At 40.5% G+C, this 20,557-nt stretch overlaps 1 protein-coding gene across 2 annotated transcripts in view; it reads left to right on the forward strand.

Annotated features, from left to right (window-relative positions):
* The window catches only part of Arhgef28 (Rho guanine nucleotide exchange factor (GEF) 28), a 164,995-nt gene that overhangs the window by 88,049 nt on the left and 56,389 nt on the right, over nucleotides 1-20,557 (forward strand). For both annotated transcript variants that reach the window (XM_013025296.1, XM_013025295.1), the window contains 9 exons: nucleotides 2,281-2,336; nucleotides 3,884-3,932; nucleotides 6,603-6,747; nucleotides 6,832-6,959; nucleotides 8,219-8,359; nucleotides 11,928-12,175; nucleotides 16,651-16,773; nucleotides 17,549-17,666; nucleotides 20,177-20,431. In XM_013025296.1, the coding sequence (XP_012880750.1) occupies nucleotides 2,281-2,336; nucleotides 3,884-3,932; nucleotides 6,603-6,747; nucleotides 6,832-6,959; nucleotides 8,219-8,359; nucleotides 11,928-12,175; nucleotides 16,651-16,773; nucleotides 17,549-17,666; nucleotides 20,177-20,431 (1,263 nt within the window). The remainder of the gene's footprint in view (nucleotides 1-2,280; nucleotides 2,337-3,883; nucleotides 3,933-6,602; nucleotides 6,748-6,831; nucleotides 6,960-8,218; nucleotides 8,360-11,927; nucleotides 12,176-16,650; nucleotides 16,774-17,548; nucleotides 17,667-20,176; nucleotides 20,432-20,557) is intronic.

Genomic DNA, 20,557 nt, shown 5'->3' on the forward strand with positions numbered 1-20,557 from the left:
CTCAAGGCTAGTGCTCTACCACTTGAGCCACAACACCACTTCTGGCTTTTTTCTTTTTGCTTATGTGGTGCTGAGGAATCGAACCCAGGGCCTCTGGCATGCAAGGCAAATGCTCTACCACTGAGCCACCTTCCCAGCCAGACATGCTTCTTTCTTTAGGTTGGCTTATTTACTTTTGTTCCTTTGCTTTTAAACTACAGCTATTTGTTGTTGTTGTTGGTTTTTCCATGGTTTGAACTTAGGGCCTCACACTTGCTTGGTTGGCCCTCTACCACTTGAGTCAGGCCTCCATCCTTGTTTTTTCTACTTATGTTGGAGATGGAGTCTCACAGAAATTTTTGCCTAGGCTAGCTTTGAACCAAAATCCTCTGGATCTTAGCCTCATGAGTCATTAATTACAGACATGAACCACAAGGACCCAGTTCTATTCTTGAATGCTGAATTTTGATTCTGTTTACAGTAGGCAAAAATAGGATTGAACAGTTTTCTGAAACTTTAGGTACCTAAGAGCATCACTGCTTCTTTCACAGAAGGAAAATATTTTACCTGGTTAAATGAGGCCTTAGACCAAAACCTGTTTAGTGCCTGTCCATATTGGTCTGATAAAGCTGAACACTTACTACATAGTGAGAAAGTCTGGAACCTGTCTGACTTGATTTCTTTCTTCGTAATCCCCTTTTCTGTCCACATGCATGAGGACTTTTAAACTTTTTATCATATATCGACTTTATCAGAAGGAATCTATAGAATAGATATGATTTAATTATTATAGCTATTATTTTTAGAAAATGATGAGACCTTTACCCTTGCCCTTTGAGAGGACTTTTTAGACTTACAACGTTTCTTTTTCTCTTGTAGCCTTCACTACTATAACTCCTGTGTCATTTTTCTTGTGTGGCTGTCATCTCTGATTTCTCTGTATTTTGTGTGACATCCATTTTATAATTATACCCTTCTCCACATTCTGGAGGGGATCTTTCAAGCTGAATTTCACAGTGCTGCTTTGATATTCTGACACATAGATCTGTCTCAATTCAGTTTCAGATCTTTTCCTCAGTGTGGTTCCTACTTGTCTCAGCGGCCCCATTTCCCTTTCATCCTGCTAACCTCTCTTCACATTCTCTTTTCCCTTCAAGACCTGTGGGCCCTTTTTTATAGCAGCTTTACCTTGTGTCTCTTACCAAAAGTGCAAGTTTCTACACTGTATTTTGTATCTGTTCTGGAATCCATCTTTAGCAGCTTGGTCTTCCTGCGAGTTTTATCCTTCCTCTTACTTTCATGTTATAGAATGAGGACAGAGATTTCAGGTTTCTGTTGGCCAAGAAGGCCAATATGGACAATTGCCTTGGCTCTGCTCATTGGCATTGGGGTGTTGGCTGAACCACCTCTTCAGACTTGCAGCTGGGTATAATGACAGAGTTCAGTTTCCTGCTCAGCTTATAGTAGGGTCTTATCCAACATAACTCTGATGAGCTCAAATGAGTTCTTCTACCCATGTGGATTCCTTCTACAGAACTCCTCCTATGACTCCTTTTCCAGAAGCTTCTGGTAGACCCTCAGGCTCTCTTCCAGCTAATATACAGAGTATGGGGGTAGATGAGAGGGTAGTATGGAGGCAGGGGTGGGGACAGGGAGACGATGGCAGCATGGCAGATAGCAGTGTCCCTCATCACCCTTTACTGAGTGGACAGTCTGGTCTCAGCACCCATGGGCAGAGAGGGATGGAAAAAGGGAGATGAGACCACCTTGTTTTATGACAGAAAACTTGGGCAAGTGCCTAACTGTTCTCATTTCATGTGGCAATCTCAGACTTTTTCAGTAGAAATTCCTATTGCAACCCGACAATCATGAATTGGTGGTATTTAGCATTATTGGGTTTTTTTTCTTTCCATCTTCCTAGGCATTTTAACTGGAGTTAGAGTAGGAGGTTGCTAGCGCTGGATGTCAGAAACCCCTTATGATATAATGTGGAGAGTGGAAAATGGTCTTGTAGGCAGACCCAGAAGTGCCTGGCATGCAGAATTCTGGTTTCATAATTGATGAAATAATTATAGAAGATGAAAACAAACTCCAAGGGCACCAAAACTATGGCAGTGGGCTTGTCTTATTGGGGAGTGATGTGGTATGATTTACATATTTGTCTTTTCTTAAGTTTTCTAAATATTCGTAACATTCATGTTCCATCTTTAATACTGATCAGTGAAGCCATGATATAGACTTGGTCATTTCAAATTCCCTTAAGTAAGATGGATGCTTTTGTATCTCTTCCCTGTATTTCAGACTGTAATGCAAATGTGCACAAGGCCTGTAAAGACACCGTGCTGCCCTGTACCAAGGTAACCTGTCAGTCATTGGTGAACATATGATCTATATCTGCCTTCTGGTTTCATATTATCATTTTGGGATTTAACCATTTTTTATATTGCTGCTTAGATTTAATTCTAAAGTGATCAGTTAGTGATACCATAACACATGCTCAAAGTATACCGTTATTTACTTCTGTAGACTTTTAATAATAGAGAGGAGGCCTAAGTGGCCATTTGGACTAGAGAGTGTGGGTAGTTTAGGCTTTCTGTCCAGATGTGCTTGGTTTACTGGGGAAAAGCTTGAGCACTTGTAAGTGAAAAACACAGCATTAATTCTCAAGCATTAGCCAATATAAGAACTACCTGAAGGATCTGTTAACGCCCAGACTTTTGGCTAGGTGAAATGACTCAGGCCTATAATCCTAGTGGCTTGGGAGGCAGAGATTTGGGGAGATTGAGGCTCAAGGCCAGTCCAGCAAAGAAAAAAAGAAAAAGAAAGAAAAAAGGAAGAAAGAAAAGGTGGTGGGAGTCCATCTTGACCTGTCATCCTGGAAACAGGGAAATACAATCAGGAAAATCACAGTTCAGGCCAGCCAGAGCACAAAATAAAACCAATTTTCAAAATACATTAGCCAACCTGTGCACATGTGTGTAAGCATGTGTGCACCCAAACATTAGCCAATGTGTGCACATGTGTACCCAAACACAGCTGGCAGAATGGCTCAAGTAAGAAAATACCTGCTTAGTAAGTGTGAGGCCCTGAGTTCAAAGCCAGTATGGCCCAACAAACAAACAAAAAACAAAGCACACTCCAGGCTTCTCAGCCCCTCTCCCAGAACTTCTCATTCTGTAGGACTGGGTGGGGCCTGAGGATGTTTCTAACAAGCTCCTGGGGGTTGCTGATGCTGCTGGGACCCCCACTTGGAGATCGCTGGCTGGACTGGTGCACATTCATGTTGGGATGCAGGACAGTGAGCATGGGAATGTGGAGACACAAACACTGTGTTGACAGAGACACAGTGGGTGAAGACAGCTGAGTGAAGTGCCGTTCTAAAGGCGATGTGTCAGAGGTTCCTGGTAGTTGTAGTTGTAGTGCAGGCAGAGGAAGAGTGAGGGGTAGAGGGAAAGGAACAGAGAAAAGGATTCAGGGGTTGCCTGGATGGGAACCTCTTTGCCCCCAGCGTCTAGATATATGAGTTGATTTCTGCTCTCCCTTAGGCCTATTGACAGGAAGAGCTCACAAGCTCATCGTCATTTTTACCTGGACATGTCATTGCCATCATACTTTGCTCTTTGTGTTTTTTTCCCCCTAAAGTTTTATTTATTTATTTACTCATGAATATGGTACTGGAGACCAAACACAGGGCCTCATGCTAGGCAAGTACTCAACCAGAGAGCTATATCTTCAGCCCCACATTTCACTCTGTTTCATTTGATGTCTTTTGCTTTCCTTGTTTTTTTGAAATTAACAAAAATGCTATAGATAAGAATCCTATTGAGTGTAATTATGTGCATAATTCTTATAGTTCAAGTGTGCTCAAGTGTGCTTACTTTATGTTTCTAATATTCCTTACCAGAAATTGCAAGACAAATATAGCAAGAACAAGTCTCAGACCATCCTTGGAAGTAAGTAACACAGAAAAAAAAAGTTGTTAAAATTTAATAAACATCCTACATTTTTGTGTATGTGTGTGACTGTACTGTGGCTTGCATTCAGGATCTGGGCACTGTCTTTGACCTTTTAGGTTCAAGGCTAGTGCTCTACCAGTTGAGCCATGCTCCACTTCTGGCTTTTGGTGGTTAAGTAGAGATAGGAATCACATGGACTTTCCTGCCCAGGCTGGTTTTGAACCTTGATCCACAGGTCTCAGTCTCCTGAGTAACTAGGATTATAGGTGTGAGTCACAGGTACCCACCTGATACCATACATTTTATCTTTGTAAAAATACCTCCTCCAGGAAGTGGTGTGGTGGCTCAAGCTGTAGAGCACTAGACTTGTGTAAAAGAGCTCAGGGACAGCATCCAGGCCCTGAGTTCAAGTCCTATGACCAAAAAAAAAATACCTCCTCCATTTGTTGTCTCATTCACCCAGTGATTTTTTCTTCTATGACATATGCTTGACATGGCTAAACTAAGGGACCAAGAAGAATATGAGAGCTAGGCACCAGTGTCTCATGCCTGTAATCCTGGCTACTCAGAGGCTGAGCTCTGAGGACCATAGTTAAAAGCCAGCCCAGGCAGGAAAGTTCATGAGATTCTTAGTTCCAGTTAACCACCAAAAAGCTGGAAATGAAGCTGTGGCTCCAGTGGTAGAGCACTAGACTTGAGCAAAAAAGCTGAGTGATAGTTCCTAGGCCTTTGAGATCAAGCCCTACTAATGTCACACACACACACACACACACACACACACACACACAAAATTAACTTCTTTGCCAGCCTATATACAGTGTGATGTTTGTATCAGGAAAGTCTAGTGGAAAAGGTACTGCCTGCCTCAATTCAAAGATGTGGACTGGGATCCATTGTGCTAATTTAATAACCTTGGGGCGGGGGCGCGGCAGGGGGGAGACTGCAGAAAATACGCTTTAACGTTTTCTTAGCAGCAGCACATATTTAGATATATAAATATCACTTTTCTCCTTAAGAATCAGAGTTAGGTGAAACAGATCTTATTGGGGGTCCATATTCTTAGCACTTGTAGGATGAAAGCAAGATTACAACGATATATTGTACATTTGAAGTTTCTCTTGAAAATAATAGATGACCTCTGACAGTTCTTGGCATTGTAGGGAGGAACTAGTCACATTAATGACTCGTAAATCTTTGCAAATCTTTTGCTTGACTGTGATAATTTGCATTTTCTTTACCTAAAGTTGCATGCCATAGCATGTGGCAAAAGTTTTAAGTGCAAGAAACTTTTCAAAGCTGTAACAAAATGTGACTAATAATGTTAGAAAACACTTCAACCGGGGGAAAATTAGCTATGCTGAGCCCTAGTAACACACTATTGGGCAGGATGGTATACAAAATGGAGTTTAGGCCCGAATAGCTCACCTGTAACTTCTTTGCTTGAACCTCAAGCATCTCTTGATCTCACTTGTAAAGTCTCTCACGTACATAAAGTTAAGTGTGAAAACAAAAAGAACTTAGAATTTAGAGAGCAAAATGCCATATATTTCTCTTTATATGAGATTTATGAGGGAAACTTATACATGCATAAAAATTCCTTGTTAAGCCTGGTGCCAGTGGTTTACACCTGTAATCCTAGCTACTCAGGAGGCTGAGTTCTGAGAATCTCTTTTTGAAGCCAATCTAGGCAAGAAAGTCTGTAAGATTCTTTATTTTTTTTTATTTTTATTTTTGGGTCTGGTCGTGGGGCCTGAACTCTGGGCCTGGGCGCTGTCCCTCAGCTCTTCAGCTCAAGGCTAGCGCTCTACCACTTGAGCCACAGCGCCACTTCCGGCTTTTTTCTTTTTGCTTATGTGGTGCTGAGGAATCGAACCCAAGGCCTCATGCATGCAAGGCAAGCACTCTACCACTGAGCCACCTTCCCAGCCCTGTCTGTAAGATTCTTATCTCCAATTAATCAGCAAAAACCAGAAGTGGAGCTATGATTCAGGTAGTAGAGCACCAACCATGAGAGACAAAGTTAAAGATCAGTGCCCAGATCTGAGTTCAAGCCCAGGATGCTTCCTGCTTCCTGCCACACACAAATCCTGAGATAAGTACAAATACTTCCCCTCCTCTGCTTGAGAACACTTTTGCTGTAGCTATAGTATTACGATTCTGAAATATTTTCTGAGAGTTATTTTTAACAGAACCAGTCAGGAAAGTGTGGAAGTACCTGGTTAATTTTCATTGCCTGAGAGAAAACAGCTGAACTGAGTTGGCAGATTTTTACATCATAGGGAAGAGATTCCCAGCATCAGTGCATTCCATTGACTGGCTTTTTGCTTATTTACACAGTCTAGTCACAATGTTAATAACACCTTGCCTCTATTTAAAGCTGGCTCTCTGGAGTACAAGCAGTGATTTATAGGAAAAGCTGGCCATCATTTCCCCATTCCATTTTCTCGTCTGTTTGTGTCATCCCCAACACAAATAGAGATGCCTGCAGCATGGGTGTTGGGAGGGTGGAATAAGGAAGGGACATTTGAAGTCACACTTACTGCCAGGCTGGGCACGGACATGGTAGAAATGGCTGTCTGAAGATTGACCTCTCTGGTTTCAGTGGCTTTCTTTCCTTGTAATTATTGTCCCCTGTGCAAGCCCACAACACGTCCACTCTGATTCCAGCTTCTTCAGTTAGAGATATCCCGCAACCTGGAACCCCCTTGCACCCGTCATCCTCCATGCCTATTGGGCTGCCAGCAGGAAGGAAGGAAACCACGGGGCAGGTTCACCCGCTGTCCAGAAGTGTTCCCAGCACCACCTTGGAAAGGTAAAAGCTTACTGGCTGCTCCTTCTTCATGGCTCACAGAGGCTGCCAAGACGTAATTCCTCTCCTCTCCCTTGCCATCACCAGCTTCAGGAGGTCAGTGACATCTCTGGAGTCTGAAGGTGACGGCAGCAGCTGGCGAAGCAGGTCTCACTCCGATGAGCTGTTCCAGTCAGTGGGTTCTTCTCCCTCCACAGACTCCTTCATGATGGAAGGTGAGGAAAGAATATGTTTGCATTCACTCAAGTTTCTCTGAGCAGGTACTGAGGGGAATACTTTCTAAGGGAAAGCAGAAGACCTGAAGCATCTTCTTTTGTTGTTTGTAAAAGAAGACTGATCCCAGGATGTACTTGGTATGCATTCTGCTTTGGAAAGGAAGGAAATTTTAGTCCCAATAGAAGCAACCAGATAATGATTAAGGAGATAGAATACACTTATTAACTGGACATATTCTTGAAAGAATAAGTTATACACACAATAAAGATACAATGGACTGCATTATACGGTACACATTATAGTATTTACAACATATTGCACACACTGTATTATATAATACAATGTATTGCATGTTTATTATTAAAATATATTGTAGTTATTGATGGAATAAAATAGCATCCTATATTAAAATATAGTTACTTTAATTCATTTGCATTAATTTGTCTTGTCACTGAGTGACAAGTAATTTAGGAGTTGGTTTTCAGTATCCAAGTTGTATCAGTAAGGAGATCCAAATGGGAGGAGAGTAATGATAGAAGGACGGAGCTGTCCCAGATCCTGGGTCTTTAGTCTTTTGTCAAGTCTTCTGTTATTGCCATTGAGTTGGAATTTCTTTAATGAGTGCTGTGTAGGGCAAATGCAGTCTAGATTTTCTGAAGAGTATTTGTATATCTAATTCTATCAGAAAACTCTTATTTGTAACTTAGATCCTTCCAGTCTGCTTTGTGTCTTGCCAACTCAAGACCTGAAAAACTGTGCAAATTAACCTGGGCAAAAGAAATCACTGGGTTTAAGATGATGTGAGCACATGATGGGCTCTGAAAAGCAACAAAAATAAAACTAAAATAGAGGGTTGAGCGTGGTGTTACACACCTATAATCTCAGCACTCAGGAGGTGGGACAGGAGGATCACAAATTCAGGGTCTGGTTGTACTGCATAGTGAGATCTGCTTGCAGCCAAGCCAAGCCAAGCAAAACAAAACAGAGTAAAACAACACACACACTAAAATAGAGCAAGCCAAAACAAACAAAAGAGGCCTCAATTTTCTTACTTTTCCTCCATGGATGCAGTGACTCTGTCAGTGTCTGATTCTTCTTTGCTCTCACGAAAGCTATTTTGTCTTGCGTTGGGCATTTTCAGAGGTTTCACCTCCACCATGCAAGTGTTTGCTTCTGTGTGGCTCACAGGTTAGTTTCACACGGTCTGTGCTGTGTGTGTGACCGTATTTCTGCTTTTCCTTTGCTAACCCCATATTAGATGTTGTGGATTCTTCACTGTGGAGTGACCTGAGCAGTGACACCCAGGACTTTGAGGCAGAATCTTGGAGCCTCGTGGTGGATCCTTCATTTTGCAGTCGGCAGGAGAAGGATGTTATCAAAAGGCAGGATGTCATTTTTGGTGAGCATGCCACCTTTCCTTCCCTTCCCTGTGTGCAGAGTGCGAATAATGACACTCCAGCTTCAAATGTACTTCTCAGGCTTAGATGCAGCATAGCATGGGCTGGTATGAGCAAATGTAACACACCAGGCTCTCTTTGTGTTTCCTGAGTCTGGGCCTGTACTTTCTGGCTGCTGCATGTAAGGCAGTGAACTTCTATTTTATGAAGGGTGGTAGGCAGGATGCTTGTCTGGTGGCCCAGACAGTGGCTGCATCCATCAGGAGCCAGGGATGGGTATAGGAAAAGTTCAGCTATGTGCTGAATTCTCTGTCCATCCTTGGAATGCAATTCAATGAGGAGATTTCACTGTTTCATGGGGCTGGGCTACATTATAAACCAATTAGGAAAAATGAAGTTAAAATATCTAAGCCCAGAGTAGATGTTAACAATTAATTTAAAGGGATCTAGTAAAGTGTCTCACATCTGTAATCCTAGCTACTTAAGGGAAAATGTGTTTCAAGGCCATCTCAGATAAAAAAGGTAGAGCTCACTTCACCAGACAAGCCAGCCTAGTGGTACAGTCTCAATTATATGGGAGGTATAGGTAACAAGACTGAGGTTCAACACCAGACCTGATTTAAGATGCTATTCAAAAAGTAACTAAAACAAAAATGGGCTGGCGGTGTGACTCAAGTGGTAGAGCACTTGTTTTGTAAGTACGAGGCTCTGAGTTTAAATGCCAAAACTGCCAATAAGAAATTTAAAAAGTAGTTTCAAAGACATTACTTTAAAGATGAGACAAGCTCTTCACCTCCCTGGCCCTGGATTTGCAGTCCCCTGCTAAGGAGGCCCCCCCCCCTTCACCTGCAGCAGGTGGTAGTCACATGGGTCAGGTGAGATGGTGATGTATCACACACATTTATATTACACTGTCCTTCAGTTACCTCTCAATTTCATGTATTAAAAAAATCTGATCCAAGCCAGGCATTGGTGGCTCAGACCTGTAATCCTAGCTACTCAGAAGGCTAAGATTGGAGGATTGCAGTTCAAAGCCAGGAGGGACAGGAAAGTCTGTGAAACACTTTAACTACAACAAACCACCAAAAAGCTGTAAGTAGAGCTGTGGCTTAAGCAGTAGAGTGCTAACCTTGAGCAAAAAAGCACAGGACAGCTTTCTGGCTCTGAGTTCAAGCGTACACACACACACACATACACACATACACACACACACACACACACACACACACACACACACACACACACACACACACAGCAAAACCAAGCATCCATTTGGAATGAACTGTCACATCAACATGGCCTTTTGTGTCAGAGAGACCTGTGTTTGAGACAGAGGCCTCCCTTTCTCTTTTCCTCACTGTTTCTCTTTTAAAAATGAGGAAAGTGGGGCCCGGGGGTACATGTCTCTGTTGGTAATCCTAGCACTCCGAAAGGGAGAAGGAGGATCAAGAGTTCAATGCCAGCCTGAGCCACATAGTGAGGTTATGTATGGGAATGCAACTCATTAGTAGTTCACTTGTCTAGAATATGCAAAGCTCTAGATTTGAATTCAGAAACTCCTCCCTCCCCCATTACACAGGAAAATGAAGGAAATTGTTTTGGCTTTGAAAGTCATAATAAGTAAATGAGTTAAATAATTAAATGAAATGACATGAGCAAGTACTTAACACAAAAACAAAAATAAATAACTGTTGTTTAGTAAATAGGGTTTAGAGGAGGGAGGATAAGAGAGAATTTGATAACAGTACATTATGTGCATGGCATTGAAATACCACAATGAAACCCCTTTGTACAGTTAATATATTCTAATAAAAATGGAGTTAGTGAGTCTCAGTGACAGAGTTTTTAATGATAAAATAATAATGCTATGCTTAGACGTATTTCCTCTCCATGGCTGATGCTTTAGATTCTTTCCTAAGACATACAATGAGTCTGGAAATCCACATGCTATGTAGAACTTGAACTTCTAGTATTCCCGCTCGTTGTGACTTTCTCTTTTCTCTTATGATGCATCAAACGGAGACATCATAACCTAAAATCCATACCTAGGCAGTGCACAGCTAATCATTTATAGGGTAGCCACAGAGCTGCATAACCTTCAAGCATTATCTAATAGCAGAATGTTTGAATCCATGCAAAAAGAACACTAACAACAGTTAACAGACACTTCCTGTCTTCCTTCCTCCAGTGACCACTGATCAGCTTCTGACAGTAAGCATCTGTCTGTTTTGGTTATTTCACACAGATGATACCATATGTGACTGCCTTCGGTCATTAAGCATGATTTCAAGGTTGATTGTACCTATCATTTAACTAGTACTCTCTACCTTTATGTGGCTGACTAATATTTCATTTTGTTCATCATTAGTTGATGGATGCTAGGTTGTTTCTACTTTGAGTGTGCTATGGCAAGTTCATTTTAATCTTTTGAGGAATTGCCAGGGTGTTTTCTAAAGCAGCTTCATCATTTTACATCTGCAATGTCATCCTTGTAGGAGGGGTTCAATTTCTTCACAGTCTCACCAACACTTTCTTATTGTACATGTAATTATCTCAGTGTGTGTGAAATGATTTTAATTTGCATTTCCCTAAGGACTAATGATGTTGAGGTTTTTTTGTGTGTGTGTGTATGTTGGTGCTGGAATCTAACCTAGGGACTTTTTCATGTTAAGCAAGCCCACCACCCCTGAGCTATACCCTGGCCTGATTGAATAGCTTTTCATCTGCTTATTGGCTATTTGTATATCTGTGTATCATTTTGGAGAAATGCCTTTTAAATGCTTTAACAATTTGTTTTTTTTTTAAGTTTTGAGTTGTATGAGTTTTTAAATGAAGTCTGGACACCAGTTCTTTACTGGGTTTTGCTTTACAAATATTTTCTCTTTTTCATTGTACCATCTTCTTCATTTTGTTTGATGTCCTGTGATTCTGATGTACTGTTTTCCTCTGGAGAAAATTGATTTTTTTTTGAGACAAAACCTGAGACAGAAAGAATCTATTGTTTGTTTGGAGGGACTTTATCCTATTTAATTCAAATACATTGTGCTTAATCAATGTGGACTAATTAATCCAAAGAAGGAAAGAAACCCCCTCTTCCCCCCAGTCATTTAGATAGGAGTATGATATAGCTTCCAGTGGAAGGACTTAAAGATGTTAAGTAGTTATACTAGCTAAATTTTTAATAAAGATTGACTCTTACTTATTTTTTTTCCTCAGTTCTGAGGATCAAACTCAGGGTTTATGCTAGCTAGGCAAGTGCTTTATCACTTAAGCCACACCTACAGTCCTATTGCTTTTAGTTTGTGTTTCAGATGGAGTTCAGCACTAACTTTGCATGGGCTAGCCTCAGACCTGGATCCTCCTACCTCCACCTCCTGAGTAGCTGGGATGACAGGTGTGCAACATCACACCCAGCAGTGCTTACCTTTCTATTGGAATATTTCTTCCTATTATTCCTAAACATTCTGTCCTTCTGACTTGTGTTACATAGAATCTTGGACTGCTAATTTAGGCCATCATGACTTGTATGTTAAGGCTTGCTTGGAACATATATCTGCTCACACATTTCAGAACTAATGCAGACAGAAATGCATCATATCCAGACCCTGTTCATCATGTCTGAGATCTTCAGGAAAGGCATGAAGGAGGAACTGCAGCTGGACCACAGCACTGTGGACAAGATCTTCCCCTGCTTAGATGAGTTGCTTGAGATCCATAGGCATTTCTTCTTCAGTATGAAGGAGCGCAAGCAGGAATCATGTGTTGGCAATGACAGAAATTTTGTGATCAATCGAATCGGAGACATTCTAGTACAACAGGTAAGAAGGGGTTAAAGGCCTGGTATTCAAACACTGAAGGTTTGCAGATTTTTTTACAATGTTATAAAAACCCCAAAGCTATGGATAAATGGAACTGATTTCATACAGTTATGGCCAGATGAGGTTGAGTTGGTTTTATTTGATGTTGGTTGATGCTGATTTGCATATTGGATGTCAGAGCATCTAAGAGCCAATGGCTTATTCCCTTGTGTGTCACAGGACCTGGCTCTATCCTCCCTGGACCTACTACTGCTGCCTCCACCAGGAGTCAGAATTATAGCTGAACCTTCTCCTGAGACATTTTGAGGTGATGGGCTGTCTGAGAATATGGCTTTGCCAGTACACCTGTGATACTCTCATGGGTGTCCTCAAGACAAATGGCTCATCTCAGGGAGGAGGAGGCAGATCTGTGATTAGCACTCCAGAGTTCATGCCTGTAGACAAATATCACTTTGATTGCTTGTGAATGTTTCAAGCATCAGTTGAAATGGACTGTGCTAGCTCTTCCTTTTTTTTTTTTTTTTTTTGGTCAGTCATGGGGCTTGAACTCTGGGCTTGGGCGCTGTACCTCAGCTCTTCAGCTCAAGGCGAATGCTCTACCGCTTGAGCCACAGTACCACTTCCGGCTTTCTAGTGGTTTATTGGAGATAAGAGTCTCATGGACTTTCCTGGCCGGGCTGGCTTTGAACCATGATCCTCAGATCTCAGCCTCTTGAGTAGCTAGGATTATAGTGAGCCACCGGTGCCTGGCCTTAAAGATTTTCGTTTCTTTTTTTTTGTCAGTTGTGGGGCTTGAACTCTGGGCCTGTGTGCTGTCCCTCAGCTCTTCAGCTCAAGGCTAGTGTCCTACCACTTGAGCCACAGCACCACTTCCAGCTTTTTCTGCTTATGTGGTTCTGAGGAATCGGACCCAGGGCCTCAGGCATGCAAGACAAGCACTCTACCACTGAGCCACCTTCCCAGTCCTGACTGTGCCATCTCTTAATACAGCAACCATCACCACCTGCTCTTGTCTAGAGGACATTGGCCCCCAGACTGGCTCTTGTTGAAAACATGTTCATAGCTGGGTGCTGGTGGCTCTTGCTTTTACCCAGGAAGCTGAGATCTGAGAATCATGGTTTGTAGCCAGCTGGGGCAGGAAAGTCCCTGAGACTTTTATCTCCAGTTAACCACCAGAATACCGGAAGTGGTGCTGTGGCTCAAAATGGTGAAGAGCTACACTTGAGCAACAGAACTCAGGGACAGTGCCCGGCCTGAGTTCAAGCCCTACAACCAACAAAACAAACAACAAAACAAAGAGATAGTATGCATCCATTAAGTCTAATAACTTTCATAACAAATGTGGGCTAGATGTGATTTTCCCCATTATATACTTATGAATGTATGACTGGGTATCTAAGATTTTGTTTAGTCATTGCATGTTTGCAAGGTGACATAACTGGGAATTGAATAAAAATCTAATCTTTGATTAAGACGAGCTATTCCATCATATCTTGGAAGCCCTGGCTGTCATTAGTCTGTCAGCTCCAGGATGTCTGTCAGGCATCTTCTCTGTTTCGTTGTTGCCAGATTTCAGCATGTACAGCGGTACTGAATATTGATACTCTGATTATGTAATGAATGAGTGGGTACTTGTAAAAAAGCAACACCAAGAATTCACTTGAATGCTGTTTTTTGCAGGGGCTCACAGGACTCAAAGAGAGGCCTGGAGATTCATCCATATTTTTTTAGTACAGCTTTATCTAGGTAGATACTAAAGTGACATCTTAAAAAAATACTAAGTTTTGACTCAATTTCATTCTGTTTTTTGTAGCAATGAAAACTGTTAGAGATTAAGACATTGGTCTCTGCTAAAAATAGGGAAGTCTGCATATATATATATATATATGTATATATATGCACGCATAATTGTAGTGCTTGAGATTGAACTTGTTAGGCAGGTGTTCTACCACTTGAGACAGGCCCATGACTTCTTTTTGCTTTAGTTATTTTTCAAATATGGTCTCACTTTTTTGTTTTGGTTAGTTGCAGAGCTTAAAATCAGGACTTAGGCAAAGCCTCTGAGCTGTTTTGCTCAAGGATAGTGCTCTACCACTTTGTTCCACAGCTCCACTTCAGGTAGCTAATTGGAGCTAAGAGTCTCACAGACTTTCCTGCCCAGGCTGGCTTTGAACTGCAAGCCTCAAATCTCAGCCTTCTGAGTAGTTAGGATTACAGAGTGTGAGCCACTAGTGCCCAGTTTAAGGTCTTACTTTTTTTGCCTGGGCCAGTCTGGAATATCATCTCCTATTTAAGATTTCTAGGCAACTTGGATGACAGAGTACACTGCCATGCCAAGCTTCTTATTGGTTGAGATGGGATCTTGAAAACATTTTGCCTGAGCTAGTCGTGAACTTTGATTCTGCCCATGTCAGATCCCAAGTACCTGTGATTACAGGCATGAGCCACCATGCACAGCTTAAATACACACATTTTAAATCCACAGAAACAAGACACAAAATTTGTTTAGTAAATACTCTTACATGTTTAATTAAGTAAAAGTCCATGTTACTAGTGATAGGTTTAAAAAATTATTTTGTCATTTCCATTTTGAACTCAAGAGTCTAATACTTCCAGGGAAATTGCTTTATCACTCGAGCTGCACCTCCAGCCCTTATTCATTTTAGATTATTTTTCAGATTTTATACTTTTGCCCATTCTAGCTCTGGACCATAATTCACCTACTTATGTCTCCTGTATAGCTGGTATTAAAGGAATGTTCCACCATGCTCCAGTAGCAGCTTGTTTCTCCTTCCTTCCTTCCTTCCTTCCTTCCTTCCTTCCTTCTTTCCTTCCTTCCTTCCTTCCCTTTCTCCCTCCTTCTTTCCATCCCTCCTTCCCTCTTTCCCTTCCTCCTTCCCTTCCTTCCTCTTTTCATTCTTTCCTTTTATCTTCTTTGGTAGTACAGAGGTTTGAATTTAGGTCTTTGTGTTTGCCAGACAGAAGTAGTACCACACCCCTAGCCTTAGTTGTTTTTGCTATTTTTGAAATTAGGTCGGTCTCAACAATACATAAGTTTTGTGATAGAAAGGGTATCTGTTTTTTAGTTTAGTGCTCTAACTGTTCTGTCCTGATAACTCATTCAAACACATGGTACTTAGTAGTAAAGCCAAGCTAAGTGACTATGAAATGCTTTGCAAAACACTTTGAATACTAATGTCTGCATGTGTTCAAGTAAACTTAGGAAGGTGTGTGCATTAAAATTTTATCATTTGAAGCACTTGGATTTCTCTTTTCTTGATACAGATAATCGTGGTTTTATTCTGCTTTAATTCAAAACATTGAAACCATTTTTTGCTCTTGTATTCCTTTCATAGTTAAAAAAAACAACCTGTATATTTCTGTCAGATCTACAGTTACTTAATTTCCGTAAATAGAGTAGTGGCTTAAATTGAGCATAGCATTTGGGACGTCTGTCATAGCCAGAGACTGATAGTCACCTGGAAAGCATCATCAGCGAAAAGACCGAAGTCTGCTCTTGTGTTCTTTGTTAGCTGTGCATAGGGAAGTGTAGCTAAATCTCTTGAAACTTACTGTAAGGAATTGGTAAACTTAGGTAAGGAATTTCGTGATGGTGCTTTGTAGGACTGAAAGAAGAGACAGCAGTTTAAGAATGCATGATGGGGGCTGGGAAGGTGGCTCAGTGGTAGAGTGCTTGCCTAGCATACATGAAGCCCTGGGTTCGATTCCTTAGTACCACATACACAGCAAAAGCTGGAAGTGGTGCTGTGGCTCAAGTGGTAGAGTTCTAGCCTTGAGCAAAAGCAGCTCAGGGATACTGTCCAGGCCCTGAGTTCAAGCCCCAGGACTGGCAAAAAGAAAAGAAAAGAAAAAAAGAAACAATGCATGAGAATATGTGCATAGACCCCGGCTTCTAATCTTGGAAACTCCATGTGGTCTCAGGAGGCAATGGGTATAAGCTGATCAGCAGGAATTTGGTCTTGGTGAGAAGTGGATGTGATGTAAAGCTTTCCCAACTTCAATTGCATAAAGATCCCAAGACTGTTAAAAGTCAGTATTCTGTGCGGATTTATTTCTGCAAAATTAGATTTTTACATTGTCTTAAAAATTGTCTTTTAAAAAATGGTCTCATCTCACAAATCTACAATACAATATTACAATCGGAATTCTAACAGTGACATGGCAAAAATAGAGAATATATCTACTTTAAGAGTTCTCTGTCTGACCTTTTGTAGTTATACCAATTCCCTTCCCACCCTCATTTCCTAGCTAATTCATAGTCACTACTCTGTTTATACTTTCCATAATTTTACCAGTTAAATTTTACTATTCAGTGGAATTAAATAGTGTATAATCTTTTGAGAATTGATTTTCTTCATTTGCAAAGAATGTTTGAAATATATGAAAACTACATGCTCTTTTCTATGTTGACATCTAGCCATATTTACAAACCATTATTGAAATGTCATTCTCAGTTTTCAGAAGAAAATGCAAATAAAATGAAGAAGATATATGGAGAATTCTGTAGCCATCACAAGGAAGCTGTTAGTCTCTTTAAAGAACTCCAACAGAATAAAAAGTTTCAGAATTTTATTAAGGCAAGTATTTTAAAATTTTATTGAAAAGTGGTAAACCAGCATGGGAAAATAATTCAGGTTGTATTTTGTTTGATTTAGATAAGTTTAACATCTAGGTTCTTGGTTTTTGAGAGGAGGAGACATTTCTGTGTCAGTAAAATATCTCCCCAAACCAATGGCTTTGGTGTTTGGTATTTGTGAGATCTGTCCTCCAAACTTCTGAGAATTCTGATTTTTCTGTTTTATACCCTGACAAGCTGTAAGATCAGGAAAAAAAAAAAAAACAGAATAAAACCAAACACATAATACACCCTACTCTTGTGTATTTGTTTTAGACTGGATTTAATTTGCTTTGAAGTAAATCCAGAGTATTAAGAAATTTTATCTTTAATAACCTCTAAAAACATCTTTAAAAGTATCATGTTGACATTATCATACTTAAATAAATTAGCAATAAATCTTTGATATCTTCAGATTTCAGTGTTTACCTCATGATACTGCTATATAATTTTATGGATTTGACCAAAACCTTGGTTAGAACCTGACCATTGTTCACAAATTGTATCTAGGGGTTCTGTCTCTTAGATCTCTCTTAAATGTTTGCCCTTGAAATCTTGGAGCACTGGGTTAATGAATTAATGACAAAGTATAAAATTTAACAATAATAAATTGTTTAAATTAATGTAGATAAATGTCAGAATAAAATCATACACTTTTTTTGCTTTTGGGTTTTTATGTCAGTAGGTAGGTAAATACAAGTAGAGTATAAACATATAAAAATGCATATATTTTTAAGCTCCGAAATAGCAATCTTTTGGCTCGACGCCGAGGAATTCCAGAATGCATCCTCCTGGTTACTCAGCGCATTACAAAATACCCTGTGTTGGTGGAAAGGATTCTGCAGTATACCAAGGGTGAGTGACTGATCCTGGAGTGCCATGGGCCTCCTATTTGTTGGAGACATAGCTGAGGAATCCTAAATAGTTGTGTAAGTTTGTAAAGAATACAGTCATAAAAGTCAATGCATAGCTGGGCACTGGTGTCTAACATCTGTAATCCTATCTACTCAGGAGGCTGAGATTTAAGGTTCACAGTTCAAAGCCAGCCCAGGCAGGAAAGTCTGTGAGACTCTGACTTCCAATTAACCACCAGAAAACTGGAAGGGGCACTGTGACTCAAGTGGTAGAGCACTTGCCTTGAGCTGAAGAGCTTAGGGACAGTGCCCAGGCCCAGAGTTCAAACCCCACAACTGACAAAAAGAAAAGAAAAATCAATGCCTGTCCTACAAAATTAACAAAGAAGGAGAGGGAGGGAAGAAGTTGACTTGGAAGGGATGGGGAGAAAGATGAAAGGGGTGAAACTGATCAAGATGCATTGTATTCATTAACTGCTTTCTTCAATGGTAACTCCTTTGTACAGCTATTTAAAGATAATTTAAAAAAAAACACAAAGGAACAGGTGAGATGTCCTAAATAGCTATATATGTTTATGGCCTTTGATTGATAAAGATTTTTTTTTTACTATGAGAAAAGTGTTAAACCCTTAGAATTGGAATTCATTTTGAGAAATGAGCTTTTATAATGCAACTGTCTCATAGTCTGAGTTCTAACATTTTTTTTTTCATAAGAAGGCATCTAAGTGAGTAGACACGCATATTTTATTCTTTTCATTTTCAGACACATTTAGAACAAAGTCTTTCAAGTATGGAAGTATCTATTGTATATATCATTTTTTATTGTGTCTTATAACTTAATATACAAGAGAATATAAAAATTGCATAAAAACAAAGCTCCACACATTTTGTTGTCAGCAAAAGAATGAGAGCAAGATTGAAGGCTTCTCAGTTTATGTATATATTCTCTCTTAAATTTTACATAATACCTTAAGGACTAAAATATGTCACATTTTGTTAGCCAACTTATGCTGCTCCAAGATTCATCCCAAGCCACACTGCTGATAGGCTAGACACCAACACTGTCTGACTGCATGCCAGAGCTGAGATGGCAAGTATGGCTTCGCCAGGAAGTCAACATGGTGTCAGGGGCAGACGGGATGTTGGTACGGTCGGTCAGTCACTCCCTGGGCTTCCGGGGATAGGACTCACATGGATCTGTTATAGTAGTAAACCCTAAACTACAAGTTCCATCCTGGGGCCCTTGAGACATGAGGACCCTTGAGACAGGCGGTCCAGTAAGACTTCCAGTGCTGTCATACTCTGAGTAGGAAGACTTTACAAGACAGTAATTTGTCAAAAGACGGAGGCTCTTCCTGTTTTTATTACAAATCACTTTATAGCTTTAGCTTGATTTTTCTCTACTTGGTTTGCCTTAGCTGTGAAACGGGTTAGAAATAAGGACTGATTTTACTTTACCTCTGTTGGGGTGAGATAAAGTAGTGAGGTGTAGTCTGAAAACTGCTGCTTGGGAAGAGGGGAGTACTGAGATTTTCTTGTACACCTGTGAAGACACTGAAATTCTGGAAGTGGTTAGCTCCTTTGGAGGACTGGTTCTCACTCCTCTTGATTGTTCTTTGTGAGTGCTACTTCTGAGGCTGGAGGTTCAGAAAAAAACTGGATTCTCTGGCGGCTTTCCTTTCGTCCTCTCCCTTTAGCATTCCAGGTCAAGGCACCTCAGTAAACATCAACTAGCTGATGGTTATCATCAAACACAGAGGATAGCTAAATTCACTTTCATCTCCAGTTTTAGGAGACTGTTCCAGAAACTCCTCCAGACTATTTTCTTAAGGTAATCTAGAGATGAGACCAAGCGGTCTGGGTTTTAGAAAAGACTGGCATTGATAGTTATCTGCTTGGTTGGCTGGATGGCTTGCTTGCCTATTAGGCACAGAGCCTCAGTGCCTGGAAAACATTCCAGGCTAGATCAAAAACAGTTTTAATTATAATATTAATATATTTATATTCATGCGAATATAGTTGTAAAATATAGTTTGGGGTATTGTTCTTGTGGAGGGAGGGATCTAGGAAAGCAGATGAGTGTGAGGCTGATTCGAGGTACCCCATGACGCACTTTCCAAGGGATGCAGGCTTGACTCCACAGCTGGGTTTCGCTCAGAAAGGTGGTGTGGGAATTTCCTGGTTATGTGTTTGGAAAGAATGAAGGGAAGCCCAGCTTAGTCTCGGACTCTTTCTGCAGAGGGAAAATCGTATTCATGTCTTCAGCTCCCCATATCTTATCATCAGTGAAAGCATATTTAATAATGCAAATCTTTGATAATGGAATACTTTAGTGACAGGGAGTGCAGAGTGATAATACAGTATTATACAGTCTCTGAATTTAAAATTTTGAATGAATTTTTTTTTTATTATTTGGATGAGACATCCAACGATATTTAAAGACTAAAGAAAAAAATTCCTTCTTAGCACTGTGGCTCATTGTATTTTCTTTCTTTCTTTCTCCTCATGCAGAAAGCACTGAAGAACATAAAGACTTATGTAAAGCTCTTGGCTTAATTAAAGACATGATAGCAGCCGTGGATCTAAAGGTTGATGAATATGAGACAAATCAAAAATGGCTTGAAATCCTCAATAAAATCGAAAACAAAACCTACACGAAGCTCAAAAATGGCCATGTGTTTAGAAAGCAGACCTTGATAAGTAAAGAAAGGACTCTGTTATATGATGGTCTTGTTTACTGGAAAACAGCTACAGGTCGCTTTAAAGGTACTGGGGCTCAACCAGATCAATTTCTCCTTCTTTTGTACTCATTATTTGTTCAACAGAGGACAGGTTTCAAAAGAAAACTGGTTCGGGATGGTAGGCATCCATACACAAACCCTGGATTTTTCA

Source organism: Dipodomys ordii, unplaced genomic scaffold (assembly GCF_000151885.1).
Source record: "Dipodomys ordii isolate 6190 unplaced genomic scaffold, Dord_2.0 Scaffold83, whole genome shotgun sequence".
Classification (NCBI taxonomy): Eukaryota; Metazoa; Chordata; class Mammalia; order Rodentia; family Heteromyidae; genus Dipodomys; species Dipodomys ordii.